The sequence below is a fragment of the Hypanus sabinus genome, chromosome 10 (assembly GCF_030144855.1).
Source record: "Hypanus sabinus isolate sHypSab1 chromosome 10, sHypSab1.hap1, whole genome shotgun sequence".
Lineage (NCBI taxonomy): Eukaryota > Metazoa > Chordata > Chondrichthyes > Myliobatiformes > Dasyatidae > Hypanus > Hypanus sabinus.
Window position 1 is genome coordinate 130,501,980 of NC_082715.1, and position 16,656 is coordinate 130,518,635.

Sequence of the window (16,656 nt, forward strand, 5' to 3'; positions counted from 1 at the left end):
CGCCTGGAAACTTTCCAAGGCGCAAATCCATGGTCTATCGAGACTAACGGAGGCCTAATATTTATTTTAAATTTTCATTGCCTCTGATGCCTGTTGGCTTCAGGGTAAAATATAGCCCATTTAATATAAATTCTCACTGACTAAAACATTGCTTCAAGGTCATAATATAATAAAGTAAATAATATTGGCATCTCTATTAACCTATGTTGTAAACATTATCTGGAAACATGGATGAGCAGTGTTTGGTAGGTTACATGTAACTATTCATTAATGACACGGGGTACCATGGAAGTAAATTAATTGGTCAAACTCTTTAAAAATTAAAATGAGGTCAGTTATCAAGGATTCTTATGAATTATTAGCTTCCTTATATTCAAAGTCACCTCCTACCCATAAAAGGAGCTGTTTAAAACTTCTCTGATACAGAGTGGAAATGCCCAACACCAACTTACAGATCAATGTGCCCCATGGGTCAATGCTGCTTTCCCTGGTGTGTGACATGTATGTCACCAATTTGGTTGCGAATGTAGGTGGCATGATTAGAAGGTTTGGAGACGACAGCAAAACTGGTGTAGAAGTGAAGTGTGAAGATGGTTGTCCAAGTTTATAAAAGGATCTTGATCAGCTGGTAAACTGGGCAAAAGGAAATGCAGGTGGAATTTAACACAGGTAAATGTGAAATGGTGCATCTGGAGAGGCTAAACCAAGCCAGGAAATATACTGCGTATGTTCTAGAACGGGGACTGAGAGGCAGAAGTGACAACATCTTTGGACAGGACAGTGATGTATGCACGCATGCCTTCATCGGTTAGGACAATGAGGCGAGATGTCATTGTGTACAAGATATTAGTGAGATTGCAGAGCATGCAGTTCTGATTGCCGTACTACAGGAAGGATGTGATTAAGCTAGCCAGGGTGCAGAAAAGATTCACAAGATTGTTGCTGGGAGTAGTGGATGTGAGTTACAAGGAGAGACTGGATGGGCTAGGACTGTTTTCCCTGGCTGGAAGGAGGCCGAGAGAAAATGTTGTGAGGTTTACAGAGAAGCATAGGTGGTCACAGTCTTTCTCCCCCGTGTAAGCAGTCTAAAACTAGAGGGCATAGATTTAAGGTGTAAGGGAAGATTTCAAAGGCAGGTTTTTCTACATTGAGTATGGTGGGTATATGGAACAAGCTGCCAGGGGAGAGGATAAAAACTGTGGGCGGAACTAAAGATGGCACCAGAAGGCAACTCATCAGTGAAACAGTTAAATTCTTCTTGTTCAGGGTGGCTGGGATCCTATCGGGATTTGTGATCTAGAGGGGCACTCAAAACTGCAGTTCTCTCAGCTCACCAATCAGCCATGTTTAGGTACGGCCTGGATGGGCCCCTTTGGGGCCTGGCAAGGCCCCATGGACACAAATTCTTGCCAGCGTTGCAAACTGAAGCGTAGCAGGAGCTGGAACATTGAAGACAGTGTGAGTGGCTGTCAGAAGGCCCTACACTCAGGATTGATCACGCTCTCTCTCTTTCTCAATAGTGAGGGAGAGTTTGCAGCTGTCAGGGAACTTGAAATAAAAGCAATGCTTCAGGCTGACTGTAACATCAAAGCAGTGACTGCTTTTCTCCCCTCTCACTGTGGAAGGAACGATACCCATCTCTCTCTTGTTAGTGAGAAAGAGAGAGCCTGTGGGATGTCGAAATGTTAGGTTTCGATGTACTGTAGACCATGGTCTCTCTTTGGGGGCTTGCTGGTGCTTGCAGGGCGGGTGGTGGGAATACTGATGCTTTACGCTCGAGTAAGTGGGGGAAGGGTCCATGCTGCTTGGGGGAGCAGGGGGCTTTGGGGATCTTGCAATTTTTCTGTCATTCATCCTTTGGGGATTTTTCTTCTCCTTAGGAGGATGTCTGCAGAGAGTGAGAATTTCAGGTTGTACATTGTATACAATCTCTGATATTAAATGGTATTTAATATCTCTGATATTAAATGATATTGAAGTGGCCGCAGTTACAATGTTTAAAATGAATTTGGACAGGTATTTGGATAGGAAAGACTTGGAGTGATGTGGACAAGTGCAGGCAAATAGGACTAGCTCAGATGAGCACTTTGGTCGATATGAACCTATCAATTTTTGCCAATAGAATACACCTCAATGACTTGGTCTCCATGGTCCTCTGTGGCTATGAGTTCCACAGATTCATCATTCCCAGCTGAAGAAACTTCTCCTCAATGCAGTTCTAACGGGATGCCCCTTTATTCAGAGGCTGTGCCCTCAAATCCTAGACATACCTACAAATGGAAACATCATCTCCATAGCTACTCTATCCCGGCCTTTAGGTTTTCAAAAGGCTTCAATGAGATCTCTCCTCACCCTTCTGATCTCCATCGGAGTACAGGTGCAGAGCCATCAAACACTCCTGAAGTGTTCAGCCTGTCATCCTGTAAACATTCTTTTACACTTCCTCTGGATCCTCTCGAGGGTCAGCACATCTTTCCTTAAATACATGATCCAAAATTGCTCACAGTATTCCAAATGCAGGCTAACCAATACCTTATAAAGCCCCAGCAGTACATCCTTTCTTTTATGTTCTAGTTCTCGCTAAATGAATGCTAACATTGCCTTCTAAGTGAACGCTAACCTGCAGTGTTAATCTTCAGAAGATTAAGAGATCTTCGTATTCTAGGGCTTCCGAGTCCTTTTCACCCCTGATACTGCATTCCCTCCCCATTTAGAAAATAGTCTGCACCTTTATTCTTCCTTTGAAATACATAACCCCACAGTACCCTGCATCGTATTCTATCTGCCACTTCCTTGTTCACTCTCCTAACCGATTTGTTTATTTATTGAGCTACAGAGCAGAAAAGGCCCTCTGGCCCTTCAAGCTGTGCTGTCTTGACAACCCCCAACTTAACCCTAGCCTAACCACAGGACAATGATCAATTAATCTACCAGCTGGTAGGTCTGTGGACTGTGAGAGGAAACAGAAGAACCTGGAGTCACGGGGAGAACGTACAAACTCCTTACAGACAGTGGCGGAAATTGATCGCGGGTCGCTGGTACTGTAGTGCATTGTGCTAACCATTGTGCTACCACGCCACCCTCCAAATCCTTCTGCAGACTCCCTACCTGCCCCCCCCCCCCCCGCCCACCAGTCCTCATGAGATGCTTTGCAATAGGAAAAGATCTGTGTAAGATATTATACAAATACTCCAAGTTAATTTACTGCCTTGCTGGTTACAAACTAAAAGAGTTTAAATGTCTACAGCAATTCTCCAAGTCTCACAGGAAAATCAAGAGAGATCTTAGAGGTGTACAAAATTATGAGGGGCAAAGATTGGGTAAACACGTGCAGACTGTTTCCTCTGAGGTTAGGTGAGATTAGAACTGGAGGTCACAGTCTTAGGGTGAAAGGTGAGACATTTTCGGGGGCCTAAGAGGGAACTTTTTCACTCAGAAGGTAGTGCAAACATGGAATGAGCTGCCAGGAGAGTTAGTAGATACAGGTTCAATTGTAACATTTAGGAGAAGTTTGGATCAGTACATGAATGAGAGTGGTAGGGAGGGCTACAGCCTGGTGCAGGTAGATGGGACGAGGGAGAAAAATGGGTCAGCACGGACTAGATGGACTAAAGGGTCTGCTTTTGTGCTCTATGACTGGATAATTAGAGCAAACAAATATCATTGCTAACCAGTAAGATGCTGTGTTACATTCTGCGTGAGAAACTTAGATTCCAGACTGTTGAACACGTGTACATTTATCAGATCTAAAGGAATGATTAACAAATGCCAATCTTCAAAAAAGTCTTTGCTTTTTTTCTAACTCTTGTCAAATTACTTGATTTAGTTCCAATTTATTTGCTATGGGATTTTAAAAAAAATCTAAAAATCATACTGTTATTAATATATAGATATATATAAAATACTTTTGCACAGTACTGTATACTGTAATAATTATCTACAAAGCTGCCCTCTAAAAATGCTACTTCGAGTGTTCAAAATCTTTGGATCTCTCTGACATTCAGTTTGAGGTAAAAGTACAGAATTATCAAAAATGGTGATTATTCTTTGGAAACATTGATACAAGGTATTAACAAAAGGGTAATCTGCTGTCTGAAAATGAGAGGAAAATGTTTCATTTTACTAGTTAAAGTTACAGCACAAAGCTAAATCTTAGATTCAAACACAGGTGTGCATCTCACCTCTATGTAACTTGAAGCATGAAATTTTGAATGATTTTTTTTTCTGAATTTCTATTTGTTTTGGCTCTCATGACAAAACAGTTACTGATGAAACATTTGATAGGTCCACGGATAGGAAAGGTTTAAAGGGAGTGCTCGTAAAGGCAATTTGGGTGGACAAGATGGGCTTAAGGGCTTGTTTCGGTGCTGTAATGTATAATGTTATGACTATGACTGGAGTTGTGATTCAAAACAACAGAAATGTTATGAATAATAATGGAGTTCAACAAGTTGTTCCTAATACAAGGTTGACTTCTAGACCAAGAAATATCTCTTACTATTTGACCTCTGTAAAAAAAAAAATTGAGAGCTAATGGAATTGCATACCCATGCTAGGTTTTCTTTCAAAATGTCATCATTTCTTGTGGAGCCACTCTTCCTCTTGAGAATAATCATGTTTTCCACTCCATTTCTTCTGACTTCACTGATCAGTTTGCAGGCCACTTTGTCCATTTTAATGTGATAGTCATCAAGTTTTTGCTGTTGTTCCAAAAGTGACAGACACTGTGGTTAGTGCAGCAGCAACATCACATTAGCACTAATGATACACTCAGCAATATTAGGGATGGTTGTGGTATTAACTGCAATCAATTTGTTTAAAATTAATAAGATCTTCTTCAGTTCAATTAACAAATGCAATTCCATGCTAATTCATTGGGTATAAATTATGAACAGGTCGCAGGATTTTTGCTATGGTATTTTAGCTTGGCCATTAAACATCTTAAGAACTGGACAACACGTAAGATTCAGAAACCAGTACTGCATAATCCTGGCGACTTCCCCATCCCTACAATCGGGATGCCATCATTTCAAATTCAAAATCGTACCACATTCAGCATCTTCCCTTCCAAGATGATCAGTATTTATCTTACATTTCTGACTCGAATTTCAAAGGCGTCCAAGGTAAGACAATGAATGAATGTATTGAGAGTGGGAAGGGTGCGTGTTTTTTCACAGCATTACGTAGTAAATTACAGCCCTGTCAGCTACTTCCAAACCTTACAGCTGTTTGACAATGATCCCAACTGCTCCTGAAAAATCCCATTCATAGCTGAGGGCAAAATTACAAGTGAATGCAAGGAAGGTCCTGCAAGGTAGACTGGTCCAGAAGGTGAGATCACATGTGATTCAGGGTGACCTAGTTAACTGGATATAAACTGACCTGGTGGAAGAGCAGCGGGTGGCAGTATAGGGAAGGTTGGCTTGACAGGAATGCTCGGTGACATGGTGGCATGTTTGTGGGCGATTGATGACATGAAGAAGGTTGTCTAAGACTACAGTGGGATCTAAATAGAATGGTAAACTGGGCAAGAAACGGGAAATGAAGTTTAACTTGGACAAGTGCAAAGTTAAACCAGGGCAGGACATGCACAGTGAATGAAAGGGCCCGAGAGAGTATTGCACAACATAGAGACGCAGGGGTATAAGTAGGTACAGTACAGTGTATACGTCCTGAAAACAGATATGTATAGCTAGAACTTTAGCACAGTACTACTTGTCAATGTGGAGCAGAGACTGAGCTGTAAAACTGGCGGGAGCAAAGATCTTTGGGAATGGTGAGGGTGCAGCACCGCGGGACTGGTGGCAGAGGACGATTGCCAGGGCTGGGGTGACAGCAGGCAAGGTGATTTAATCCCAAACAATGGGTTTATTGTCTCTCTGATGCTTCCGGCTCTCTCTCCCCTCTTCCCAACCATAATTCTCCTCTCCCTGCTCCCTTTCCACTCTCAGTCCACTATAGAGACCCATATCAGAATCAAGTTTATCGTCGCTTACATGTCATGATTTTTTTTTAAAACGGCAGCAGTACGGTGCATTATGTAAAATTACTACAGTACCGTGCAAACGTCTGAGACACCCTAGCTCTCTCTCTATAGATATATATATCTGAAGACTTTTGCACAGTACTGTAGTTAGTTTCCTGAAAGTGTCAACACAGATTTAGCGCTTGCCTTTATTGATCAGAGTACTGTGTATTATAGGGCCTATTTTCCTTCTGTATAACTATGAAATGAGGCAGGCAATAAAATGGGAGAAGAGAAACAGATTATCTATCAGTGTCATCTAAACTTCACAATCACATTGTTAAAATATGCAGACATTCAGAATGACTTGAGAGCAATGCCCTCTAACATAAGAAGAGAAGAAGCAGGAGCACAGGTGAGATGAAAGGGGATCTGGGTAAGTATAGAAGTATAGATTAGCCAAGTGAGCTCTTCAAGTGCTGTGAATGCCACAAATAAAGACCTGCCTTTAGGCATTTGTACTCAAAATGAAAAAAAAAGGCGCTTTCTGGGCATTGCTGGGCATTTCCCAAATCCTAAAGTTGTGCAGGTGGGCTGCACTGCACAGCTGCTATTATACTGGGAGCAAACTATGAACAACCAGGTAGCAATCTCTACCACTACATAATTGGCTATTTTTCTCTTTCACTAATTAACAGTCCTCACAATTAGATTCACGGAGGGTCACAGAGCTATGTAGCATAGAAACAGGCTTTTCAGTCCAAATTGCCCAATCTAGCATGTCCCATTTATCCCATATCTTGCTCAACTTTGTCCATCCGTGCATGTTACCTTATTCCATTATCTGGCATCTGATCTAAAATTTTAACTAAACCCTCACACATTTACCTCCTCCTGGATAAGGCCTCTACGCCTTGTTGAGGAAAACCAGAACAAAGAACATACAAAGAGATGGAATGTCTTAATGCCATTGCACAATTACCTACCTTTAATGTAAAGCAGGATGCAAATAGATGCCTCACCAAAGCATCATATTCCTGTCTCACTTCGTTCCTCATCTCCTCTTTCAGCCTTGTGCTCTCTTCCTCCAGGTTAGTCAACTTTGCTCGAAGAGCTGTGATCTCTATGATTATCTGATGACTGAAATGAGCTAACTGAGAAAAAAGGAACAAAAGCAATATGAAAACCACCAACATTGATATGAGGCAACATGATTTCCTCAATCTACGATTTGTCTCTCAGGAGCAAAGATACCAGGGACGAGACCAGATCATTCACCTGATCGGCATTCTTTCCTCTTTTGACTTTCCTATCATGACATCAGGTTCTATTCTGCAGGGCTCCCATGTTTGTTATCCTATTGCCCAGTAGAAAATCTTCTTCTATCTGAGTAATGGTGAGCATAGTACAACATGGTCAGAGGCAGAGCTTAATCATATTAAAGATTGTTTAATGTCATTTCCTGAACAGAAGTGTAAGGAGAATTAAATAATTGCTACTCCAGATCTGACACATCACAAAAAAACTATCACAATAATTATTTAAAAAAACACCAAAAATATAAATACATAAGATGGCCTATATACAATACATAGATTGATCATAATGACATCAGAATTGTGGGTTTGACTGCAACCTAGCAAATTTTAACATCCAACAGATCACATCTTTCCTGTTGCAGCCATTTCAGCCCTGTAGGTTCCTCCCCCCCACCCCACCACAGATATTGTTTCACCTGCTGAGTTCCTCAAGCAGATTGTTTGTTGCAACAAATTCTAGCTAGCATCTGCAGTCCCTTGTGTCTCCAGATCATATTTTAAACCTGGACAGTAGGCCAGTTTTTATAACTATTAATGACATCATCTAACTAAAATCCAGAGGTGCTTCCAGACATCACCCCACAACGGGCAGGTTGCAATTCATAGAACCATTGAACAATATGCTGGGAGATTCACTGCCTTGCAGCCAACCCTTACCTTTTTCCTGAAGTCTTTACAGGTTTGATTGTTAAGTGCTCTTTTAAGGACAGTAATTGATTCTATGTCTATTTCCTTTGAGGAAAAGCATTCCAGATACTGGTAACTAACCACTCACTTCACATGAAAGAAGTTTCACTCTGCTCCTTTTGTGAATTGCACTCCATTTTAGATCTCCCACCATGGGAACAACTTACCTCCATATACTCTGCCCAGATACCCTCACGAACCTGAAAACTCTTAATTTCTTCTCTCAACTTCCTTGGTCCAAAATAAACAATTTTAAACTAAATTCACTGTACAATGGGCTTCCCCATCTCTCCAACTACTTAACAACAAAACAGTTCAATTAATCTTATCACAGGCTGTCAGGTCTGTACTCATAATTTAACCTCGGTATCATCTCAACTCAAGCCCAAAATCTAGACTGACAATTTAACTCGGAACAGACAAAGTGATCTTTTCAGAAGAGATGATAAAGAAAGCCCCTACCTGCTTATTCAAGTAGACATAAAAGTTTTACTGTATAAAGGAAAGGAGATGTATTGTCCATTTTTCCATCAAACAACACCACTGGTGTAGAACATCAGATAACTTGAGATCTCACAAGCAGTGACCTTTATGATGTGACACTCAATATTTACTGGTAGCTGTGAAACATCTGGAAATTCTTGAGAACATAGAAATGTGAAATTTGTTCTCCAATGCATTTCTATCATTCAGTCCAACTTCGCTTTACTATGAAAGTGGCACAGGAAGCTCAGGACTCACACCACTGGATTCAAGTACAGTTATTACCCCCTCAACCAAAGGAGATTGCTTCACTCTACTTTACTTTGCCCCATCATTGAAATGTTCCCACAACTTATGGACTTACTTTCAAGGATTCTTCATCTCATGTTGTTGATATTTGTTTATTATTATTATTATTATTTCCTTTTTTCCATATTTGCACAGTTTGTTGTCTTGCACAATGGTTGAACACCCAAGTTGCTGCGGTCTTTCATTGATTCTAATATGGAGTTATTGAGTATGCTCTCAAGAAAATGAATCTCAGGGTTGTATGTGGTGATATATATGTAGTTTGGTAATAAATTTACTTTGAACTTCTCAGTTGTAGGTTGACCTCCTCCAGTCCTAGCTATTCTATTTTACAAAAGTGAATGCATTTCAGAAACATTTCATTGGCTCTGCATTGCAATTTCCCTTTACACATCCTAAAATTGTGGAAGGCATTTAATAGACACCAGTCTTCTTTTACCGTGAATTATTCCTGTGGGTTTATGACCGTGGTGGCCAGCTGCTTCCCTCCCACTGGAAAGGGACAAAGGTGGAAAGGGATAGTCAAAGGTCAATAGAGTCATCTGAAGGAGCTTCTTTGTTCCTTAAACTTTGTTTCTTCCCTAAGCAAGTGTTGAAATTGTCTGAACTGTAAGACCTTCCTGAGGAAGTCTAATTTCCTTTGAGTCACTTGCCACAGGATACCCAGCCTCATGTATGACAACTTACAAATAGTTTTAAAAAAATAAATTCAGTGCCTTGTGAAAGTATTCAGCCCCCAGCCCTTTGTTCACATAAATGAGCATTATTTCAGGGGTTTTGATCAATTTAATGGAGATTTTTTTTTGTGTATCACATGCTCAATTTTTTCACTGTAGAGCCCAAACAGCAGGAGAAATTATAAAGCATTAAGAACTGAAATGCCAGCAGTTCAAAAGTATTCATCCACCTTTGTTTAGTATTTAGTTTTTCACAGCTATTACAGCCAGTAGTCTTTTTGGATAACTATTAGCTTTGCACAATGTGAGGGAGCAATTCTTGCCCATTCCTCCTTGCAAAAGCTGTGCCAGGTTAGATAGGGAGTGGCAATGGGAAGCAATATTGAGATCTTGCCAGAGATGTTTGATCGGGTTAAGTTCAGGACCTGACTGGACCATTCAAGGACATCAATTTTCGTCATTTGAAGCCCGTCCATGGTTGCTCTGGCAGTGTGTTTGGATCATGGTTCTGCTGAAAGACAAACTTCCTTCCCAGTTTAAGCTTTCTGGCAGAGGCAAGCATGTTCTTATCCAGGATCTTTCTGTATTTAGCAGCATTCATCCTCCCATCAATTCTGACCAGATAACCAGTCCCTGTTGCTGAAAAGTATTCCCATATTATGATGCTACTCCCACCATTCTTTACAGTAGGGATGGTGTTACCTGGCTGATGCACAGTATTAGCTACAGGTCACACGTACTGCTTAGTGTTAAAGCCAAAATATTCCACTTTAGTCTCATTTGACGTGATGCTTTGTAAGTGATGCTTTGCACAGACTTTATGGGCAAGGATATGCCTTTTTAAGCCAGGGCTGATGTTTTGCCACTCTTCCGTAAATACCCTTTTTGGGCAAGGCCTTAGAGATTGCGGAGTCATGAACTCTATCTCCAGTGCCAGCCATTGACACTGCAGCTCACTCAGAGTGAGTGTTGGCATCACAATAGACTTTCTTACAAGTGTCATTCTTCTCCAGTGATGAAGTTTGGAGGGGCAGCCTCAACTTGGCGGTGGGCTGTGCTTTCATACTCTTTTCCACTTTTTCACAATGGGCTGCACAGAGCTCTGAAGTATGTTCAGTGCCTTTGAGATGGTCCCCTCCTTCCCCAAATACAAGCTTCTCTATTATCATTTCCCTAACTTGTCTTGAGTGTTCTTTCAATTTCATTTTGGTTTGGTCTGTTGAAAATCTACCATACTGTTGGACCTTACGGGGGGGGGGGGGGTATTTATTCTTATGAATTCATTGAAAACAGGTGATCCTCCTATTTTCTACATCAACAAATTGGGTGAGTTGGCAAGGTAATACAATATATTGCATCTGAGGAAAGTTAGTGTAGTAATCACAATGGGAATGGATATTTTTTCAGCCTCACAATTTTGGTTTTTAAAAATTTTACTGAATTGTTGACAGGTTTCGGAATTTTTCTTTTGATTTGACATGATGTACAACTTTTTGTCGATTAGCTCAAAAAATCCTACTTCAATATATTTTAAATTTAGAAACTGAGACAGTAAAATGTGAAAATAGTTGTTGGGACTGAATACTTTTCCAAGGCACTGTACATCATGTCAACTGATTGCCTTTTACCAAATGTATTGGTTACATCTTAAAAAAATGCTCACAAATCCATCAACCACGATTTTGCATGAATAAATTTTGTTCACCCTGCCCAGCCATAATACGGAGTAATTTATTTTTGAAATGGGCATGGCCAGTAATGGAATTCTTCTGGAATTGGACTATCCAGTAGTGGAATCAATCCACTAATGTAGCTATCAAGCAGTACAGCTAGTCCAGTCCTCAATTACACAGGGTCAATAATACCAGGTTTTAGATTCATATTCAAAACCATTTGTAAAGAATGTCTAGTCTACCTGGGAATCGGGTGTTGCAGAGGGAGTTTGAGATTGTTGCATTCCTTTCAATTCCTACAGAGGAAAAAAAAGAATGTTATGCAAAATATTGACAAATTAATTTCCTGATTTTAGTAATTCCACAGAGCAACCATTTTTTTTTTAAACAGGGGAACCCCTCTCTCCCACTTTGCACAATCTGTAAGGCTGTTTAGAGCAGCCCCTTGCTTTTTGTAGTTTATGATTTCAACTTGATGGAGATATTTACAGATGAAATAGAAATTGGCCGTGTGGTTAAGTGCGGAAGAAAGCTGCAGCCCATGGAAAGATATGAATTGTCTGGTCAGCTCACCAGGAAAGATACAAATGGAAATTCAGTCTGCAGAAGGGCATGGCCATGCTTAGAAAGAAACAGGATGCGGGTGTCACTGGTAAGCTAAACATTAATTACCTGTTTCCAAATACCCTGGCGCTGGGTGGATTGTTATCTTTAGAGGGCAGTTATTAGTCAACCTCACTCTTGTGGCTTTGGAGACACATTGGGCAATGCAGAGGACAGCAGACTTCTTTTCCCATTGCTTAAAGACTCTGTCCTTACCAGGACCCTAATGAATCAGGTCACTTTTTAATGACAATTCAGTGGAGTCGTGATCATTGTTGCAGACAGATTTTTCCATTGTTCCAGGTTAATTTAATTAACTTGTTCGAATTCCCCTGGTTCTATAGGGTCATAGATTCACTATGGAAATAAGCCGTTTAACCCAACTCCTCCGTGCTGACCATAAGACATAAGAGCAGAATCAGGCCTTTCAGCCCATCGAGTCTGCTCCACCATTCCATCATGGCCAACTTATTATCCCTCCCAACCCCATTTTCTTGCCTTCTCTTTGACACCCTGACTAATCAAGAACCTATCATCCTCTGCTTTAAATACACCCAATGACTTGGTCTGCACAGCGTCTGTGGCAATGAATTCCACAGACTCACTACTCTCTGACTAAAGAAATTCCTCCTCATCTCTGTTCTAAATGGACACCTCTCTATTCTGAGGTTGTGCCCTCTAGTCCTAGACTCCTCCACTATAGCAAAGATCCTCTCCACATACACTGTATCTAGACCTTTCAATATTCAATAGGTTTCAATAAGATTCACCCCTCCTCCTCCTCATTCTTCTAAACTGTAGTGAGCACAGGCCCAGAGCCATCGGACGCTCCTCGTACGTTAACCCTCTTATTCCCAGAATCTGTCTTGTGAACCTCCTCTGGAATGTCTCCAATGCCAGCACATCATTTCTTAGGTTAGGGCCCAAAATTTGCTCGAAGTATTTTTAGTGCAGTCTGACTAATACCTTACAAAGCCTCAGCATTACATCCATGCTCTTATATTCTAGTCCTCTCAAAATGGATGCTAACATTGCATTTGCCCTCCTGACAACCAACTCAACCTGCAAGTTAACCTTCATGGAATCATGCACAATGACTCCCAAGTCCCTTTCTACCTCTGGTTTTGAATTTTATCCCGATTTAGAAAATATTCTACACTTTTATTCCTTCTATCAAAGTGCTTGACCATACACTTCACTATACTGTATTCCATCTAACACTTCTTTTCTTTGCCCATTCTCCCACTCTGTTTAAGTACATTCCCTAATTCCTCAACACTATCTGCCCCTCCACCCACCTTCGTATTGCCCACAAACCTGGCCATAAAACTATTAACTCAGTCATCCAAACATTGACATATAACGTGAAAAGCAGTGGTCCCAACATTGACCCCTGTGGAACACACTAGTCAGCCAACTTGAAAAGGCCCCTTTATTCTCAGTCTTTGCCTTCTACAAGTCAGCTAATCTTTTAACCATGCTAGTATCTTTCCTGCAATACCATGGGCTCTTATCTCATTAAGCAGCCTCTCATGTGGCACCTTGTCAGAGGCCTTCTGAAAGTTCAAATAAACAACATCTCCTTTGTCCATCTTGCCTGCTATTTCCTCAAAGAATTCCAACAAATCTGTCAGGCAAGATTTCTCCTTCAGGAAACGATGCTGACTTTGGTCTACTTTATCATGTGCCTCTAAGTAACCACAAAACACTCTTTAACCCCAAAACTTAAAGAGTGGAGTGACATTTGCAATCTTCCAGTCCTCAGGAACCATTCTAGAATGTAGCAATTCTTGAAAGTTCTTCACTGATACCTCCACAATCTCTTCAGCCACCTCTTTCAGAACACTGGCATGTAGTCCATGTAGTCCAGGTGACCTATCTACCTTCAGACCTTTCAGCTTCTCAAGCACCTTCTCCTTAGTAATAGCAACTACACTTAATTCTGCCCCCCAACACGCTTGAATTTTTGACATACTACCGTATTCCACAGTGAATACTGACACAAAATACTTATTAAGCTCATCCACCATTTCTTTGTCCCCCATTACTATCTCCAGTGTTATTTTCCAGAAATCCAATATCCACTCTTACCTCTTTTACTCTTTACATGTCTGAAGAAAACTTTTTTATCCTCTTGCATATTGTTGGCTAGCTTTCCTTCATATTTCATTTTTCTCTCCTTATGACTTTAGTTGCCCATTGCTTCCCTAATTTCCCACTAACTTTTTGTTGTTTTATATGCCCCTTCTTTTGCTTTTACGTTGTCTTTGGCTTCCCTTGTCAGCTATGATAGTGTCATCCTCCCTTTTGAATACTTCATCATCTTTGGAATGTATCTATCCAGCACCTTCCAAATTGCCCCCAGAATTACAGCCATTGCTGTTCTGCTGTCATCCCTCCTAGTGTCATCCTTTCCAATCAACCTTGGCCAGCTCATCCCTTGTGCCTCTATAATTCCTTATACTCATACGTCTTCTACCTCTCAAATTTCAGGGTGGATTCTATGACGTTATGATCTCTGCCTCCTAGGGGTTCCTTTACCTTAAACTCCCTAATCAAATCTGATTCATTACACAACACCTGGTGAGAACGTTTCTGTATTGATCCCAACTCTCAGTAGCTGGTGATACAAATACTCATCTTGGGCTCTTCTTAAATGCTGTCAGTGACCACACTCTGAGGCAGTGCATTCCAGGTACTTAGCATCCTCTGGATGAAATCACCCACCTACCCCTGCCTCATATTCCCAAATCTCTTCCCCTTTGCTCTAAAACTACGCCCTCTAGTTTCAACTACCTCTGGCATGGTGTGATAGCATTAGACAGAGTCCAGAGGAGATTCACCAGGGTGGGATGGAGCAGTTTAGTTATGAGCAGAGGCAGAAGGAGCTGGGGCTCTTCTCTCTGGAGCAGAGGAGGTTAAAAGGGGACAAGACTAAGATATATAAAATTATGACATGTGGATAGGTATGGCAGGCTTGAATCTGCACTTCAGATTCCTTGCTCCAAGACACTCTGAGATTTGGAATACATCTAAACAGATCCCCGAGTTCTATGAAATCCTTTATCCAGGAGGGCCGTGGAAGCTTAGCCTCTGAGTATTTTTTTTGGGGGAGGGCTGTTAGAGCAAGGAAGTGGTGAAATATTAACTACAATTGTACTGAAAGGTGGAACTAGCATAAGCAGCCAAATAATCACTTCCACTTCTACTTGTATGTTCAATTGCCCAAATGGCTGACCGAATCATTACAGTGGTTAGGATGGTAGTAGAGTTAATTTCATTATTAGTAGGGAGATATTTTAAACACCAGACACCCCCAAGCTAGAGTACTGTGCTCAGATGATGGGTGGACTGAAGGTTTAGTGGTGGAATTGACTGGTTTATAGCAGGAACCTAGGTGGTAGGTGGAGATATGATTCTACCAAAGGAGAGAAATGCATTTCTGTCCTCCACTAGCCTGTAGCTCCCTCTTGGGCAAGGTATACCACCTGCTTACCCCTCTCCACTCCCACCAGTCAGGGTCATATGAACCATGGGATCAGGTGGTGGATGGACACATGAAAGGCTGGTGCGTATCACAAACCCTGGTTATGCAGCAGGCAGACAATCTCTGAAGAGTATTGATAATTGCTGGGGTCAGCCATCTTATAAAGACACTGCCCACAAGAAAGCAACAGCAAACCACTGCTGTAGAAAAATTTGCCAAGAACAATCACGGTCATGGAAAGACCATGACTGCCCATGTCATACAACATGGCACATGATAATGATGATAATAGCAGCAACAGATTTCCCCTGGTCTTAAATTCCACAGCACCAGCCTCCACATTCAATTTCCACCAGCTCCAATATGATTTCACCACGAGGCACAAATTCCCCTCCCACTTACTTTGCGACTCCCTACTCTGCCCTTCTGCCCCCCGCGCACTACTCCACACCACATGGCACTTACCCATGCAGCATGACACGCCCACTTCCCTTCTTCCCACCTAGGCACCCAAACAAATCTCTCTAACTCAGGGGCTCCCAACCTGGGGTCCACAGACCCGTCAGTTAATGGTAGGGGTCAATGGCACGAGAAAGGTTGGGAACCTCTGCATTAGAGTCTAATTGAGGCAGTGATTCACATGTGAATCTGGTCAGGTGTACTGTGTGATGATCACAGGAAGCATAGACATTGCAGTCATACAGCATTTAGCCAAATGCAGCATTGGGCATTGTAGGTGTCTCCTGAGCCGTTAATATCAATGGCTTCAAGGATTATAATTCATCCATTTCCCCATGAATCTGTGGAGCAGTTCACCTTTTTCCCGCAGCACCACAGAAACAAATGCTTAGCCAGAGAAAGGATTTTCAGTAAGCAGGTACAATTACGCCACTCACCAAGTATCTGCTGGAAACATGCACTTGGTACTTGACACAGAAAAACAAATGGGAAAGTGTAATACATCAATAAGCCACACAGCTGATAAATTTTACGCACATGTTCTGTGGTATCTCTTCAAAGGAAGGAAACCAAAGTCAATGTGATGTTGTGAGGCATTGTCGGTGTTGTTGCTGATGCTTTTTTTAAAAAAAAGTACCCGTCGCGGCTAAATGTCACATCTGCGCTGTTAAACAGTGCTTTGCCTGCTGTTCCCCACCTGTTCCTTCTCGTAAAGCAGCTGGTGCTCTCTGCGAAGTATATTCTCGTAACACATGGAGTAGGTCTCAAAGTTACTGCGCTCCCGTCCCATCACATCACAGGCTAGAGTCAGAAGGCAGTTGCTTAAATGATCTTTGCTGAAAGTAATCTGTCAAATTTATCAAACGATTATAATAAACATTACAACCATGCAGTTTCCTGTTCATTTACATTTGTAACATTGCAAACACTCGCCTCCAGAATTCCCTTCCCCCACTCCACAGTCAGGAAATATGACGCCAAGCCTACCAACACA

The 16,656-nt window shown here is 41.5% G+C and overlaps 1 protein-coding gene across 5 annotated transcripts in view; it reads right to left on the minus strand.

The window, feature by feature from the left end:
- si:ch73-242m19.1 (uncharacterized) overlaps positions 1-16,656 on the minus strand; it is a 161,408-nt gene that overhangs the window by 18,807 nt on the left and 125,945 nt on the right. For all 5 annotated transcript variants that reach the window (XM_059982973.1, XM_059982974.1, XM_059982975.1 and 2 more), the window contains 4 exons: positions 16,360-16,509; positions 11,356-11,409; positions 6,952-7,119; positions 4,548-4,700 (listed from right to left, as the gene is read on the minus strand). In XM_059982973.1, coding sequence (XP_059838956.1) covers positions 4,548-4,700; positions 6,952-7,119; positions 11,356-11,409; positions 16,360-16,509 — 525 coding nt within the window. The remainder of the gene's footprint in view (positions 1-4,547; positions 4,701-6,951; positions 7,120-11,355; positions 11,410-16,359; positions 16,510-16,656) is intronic.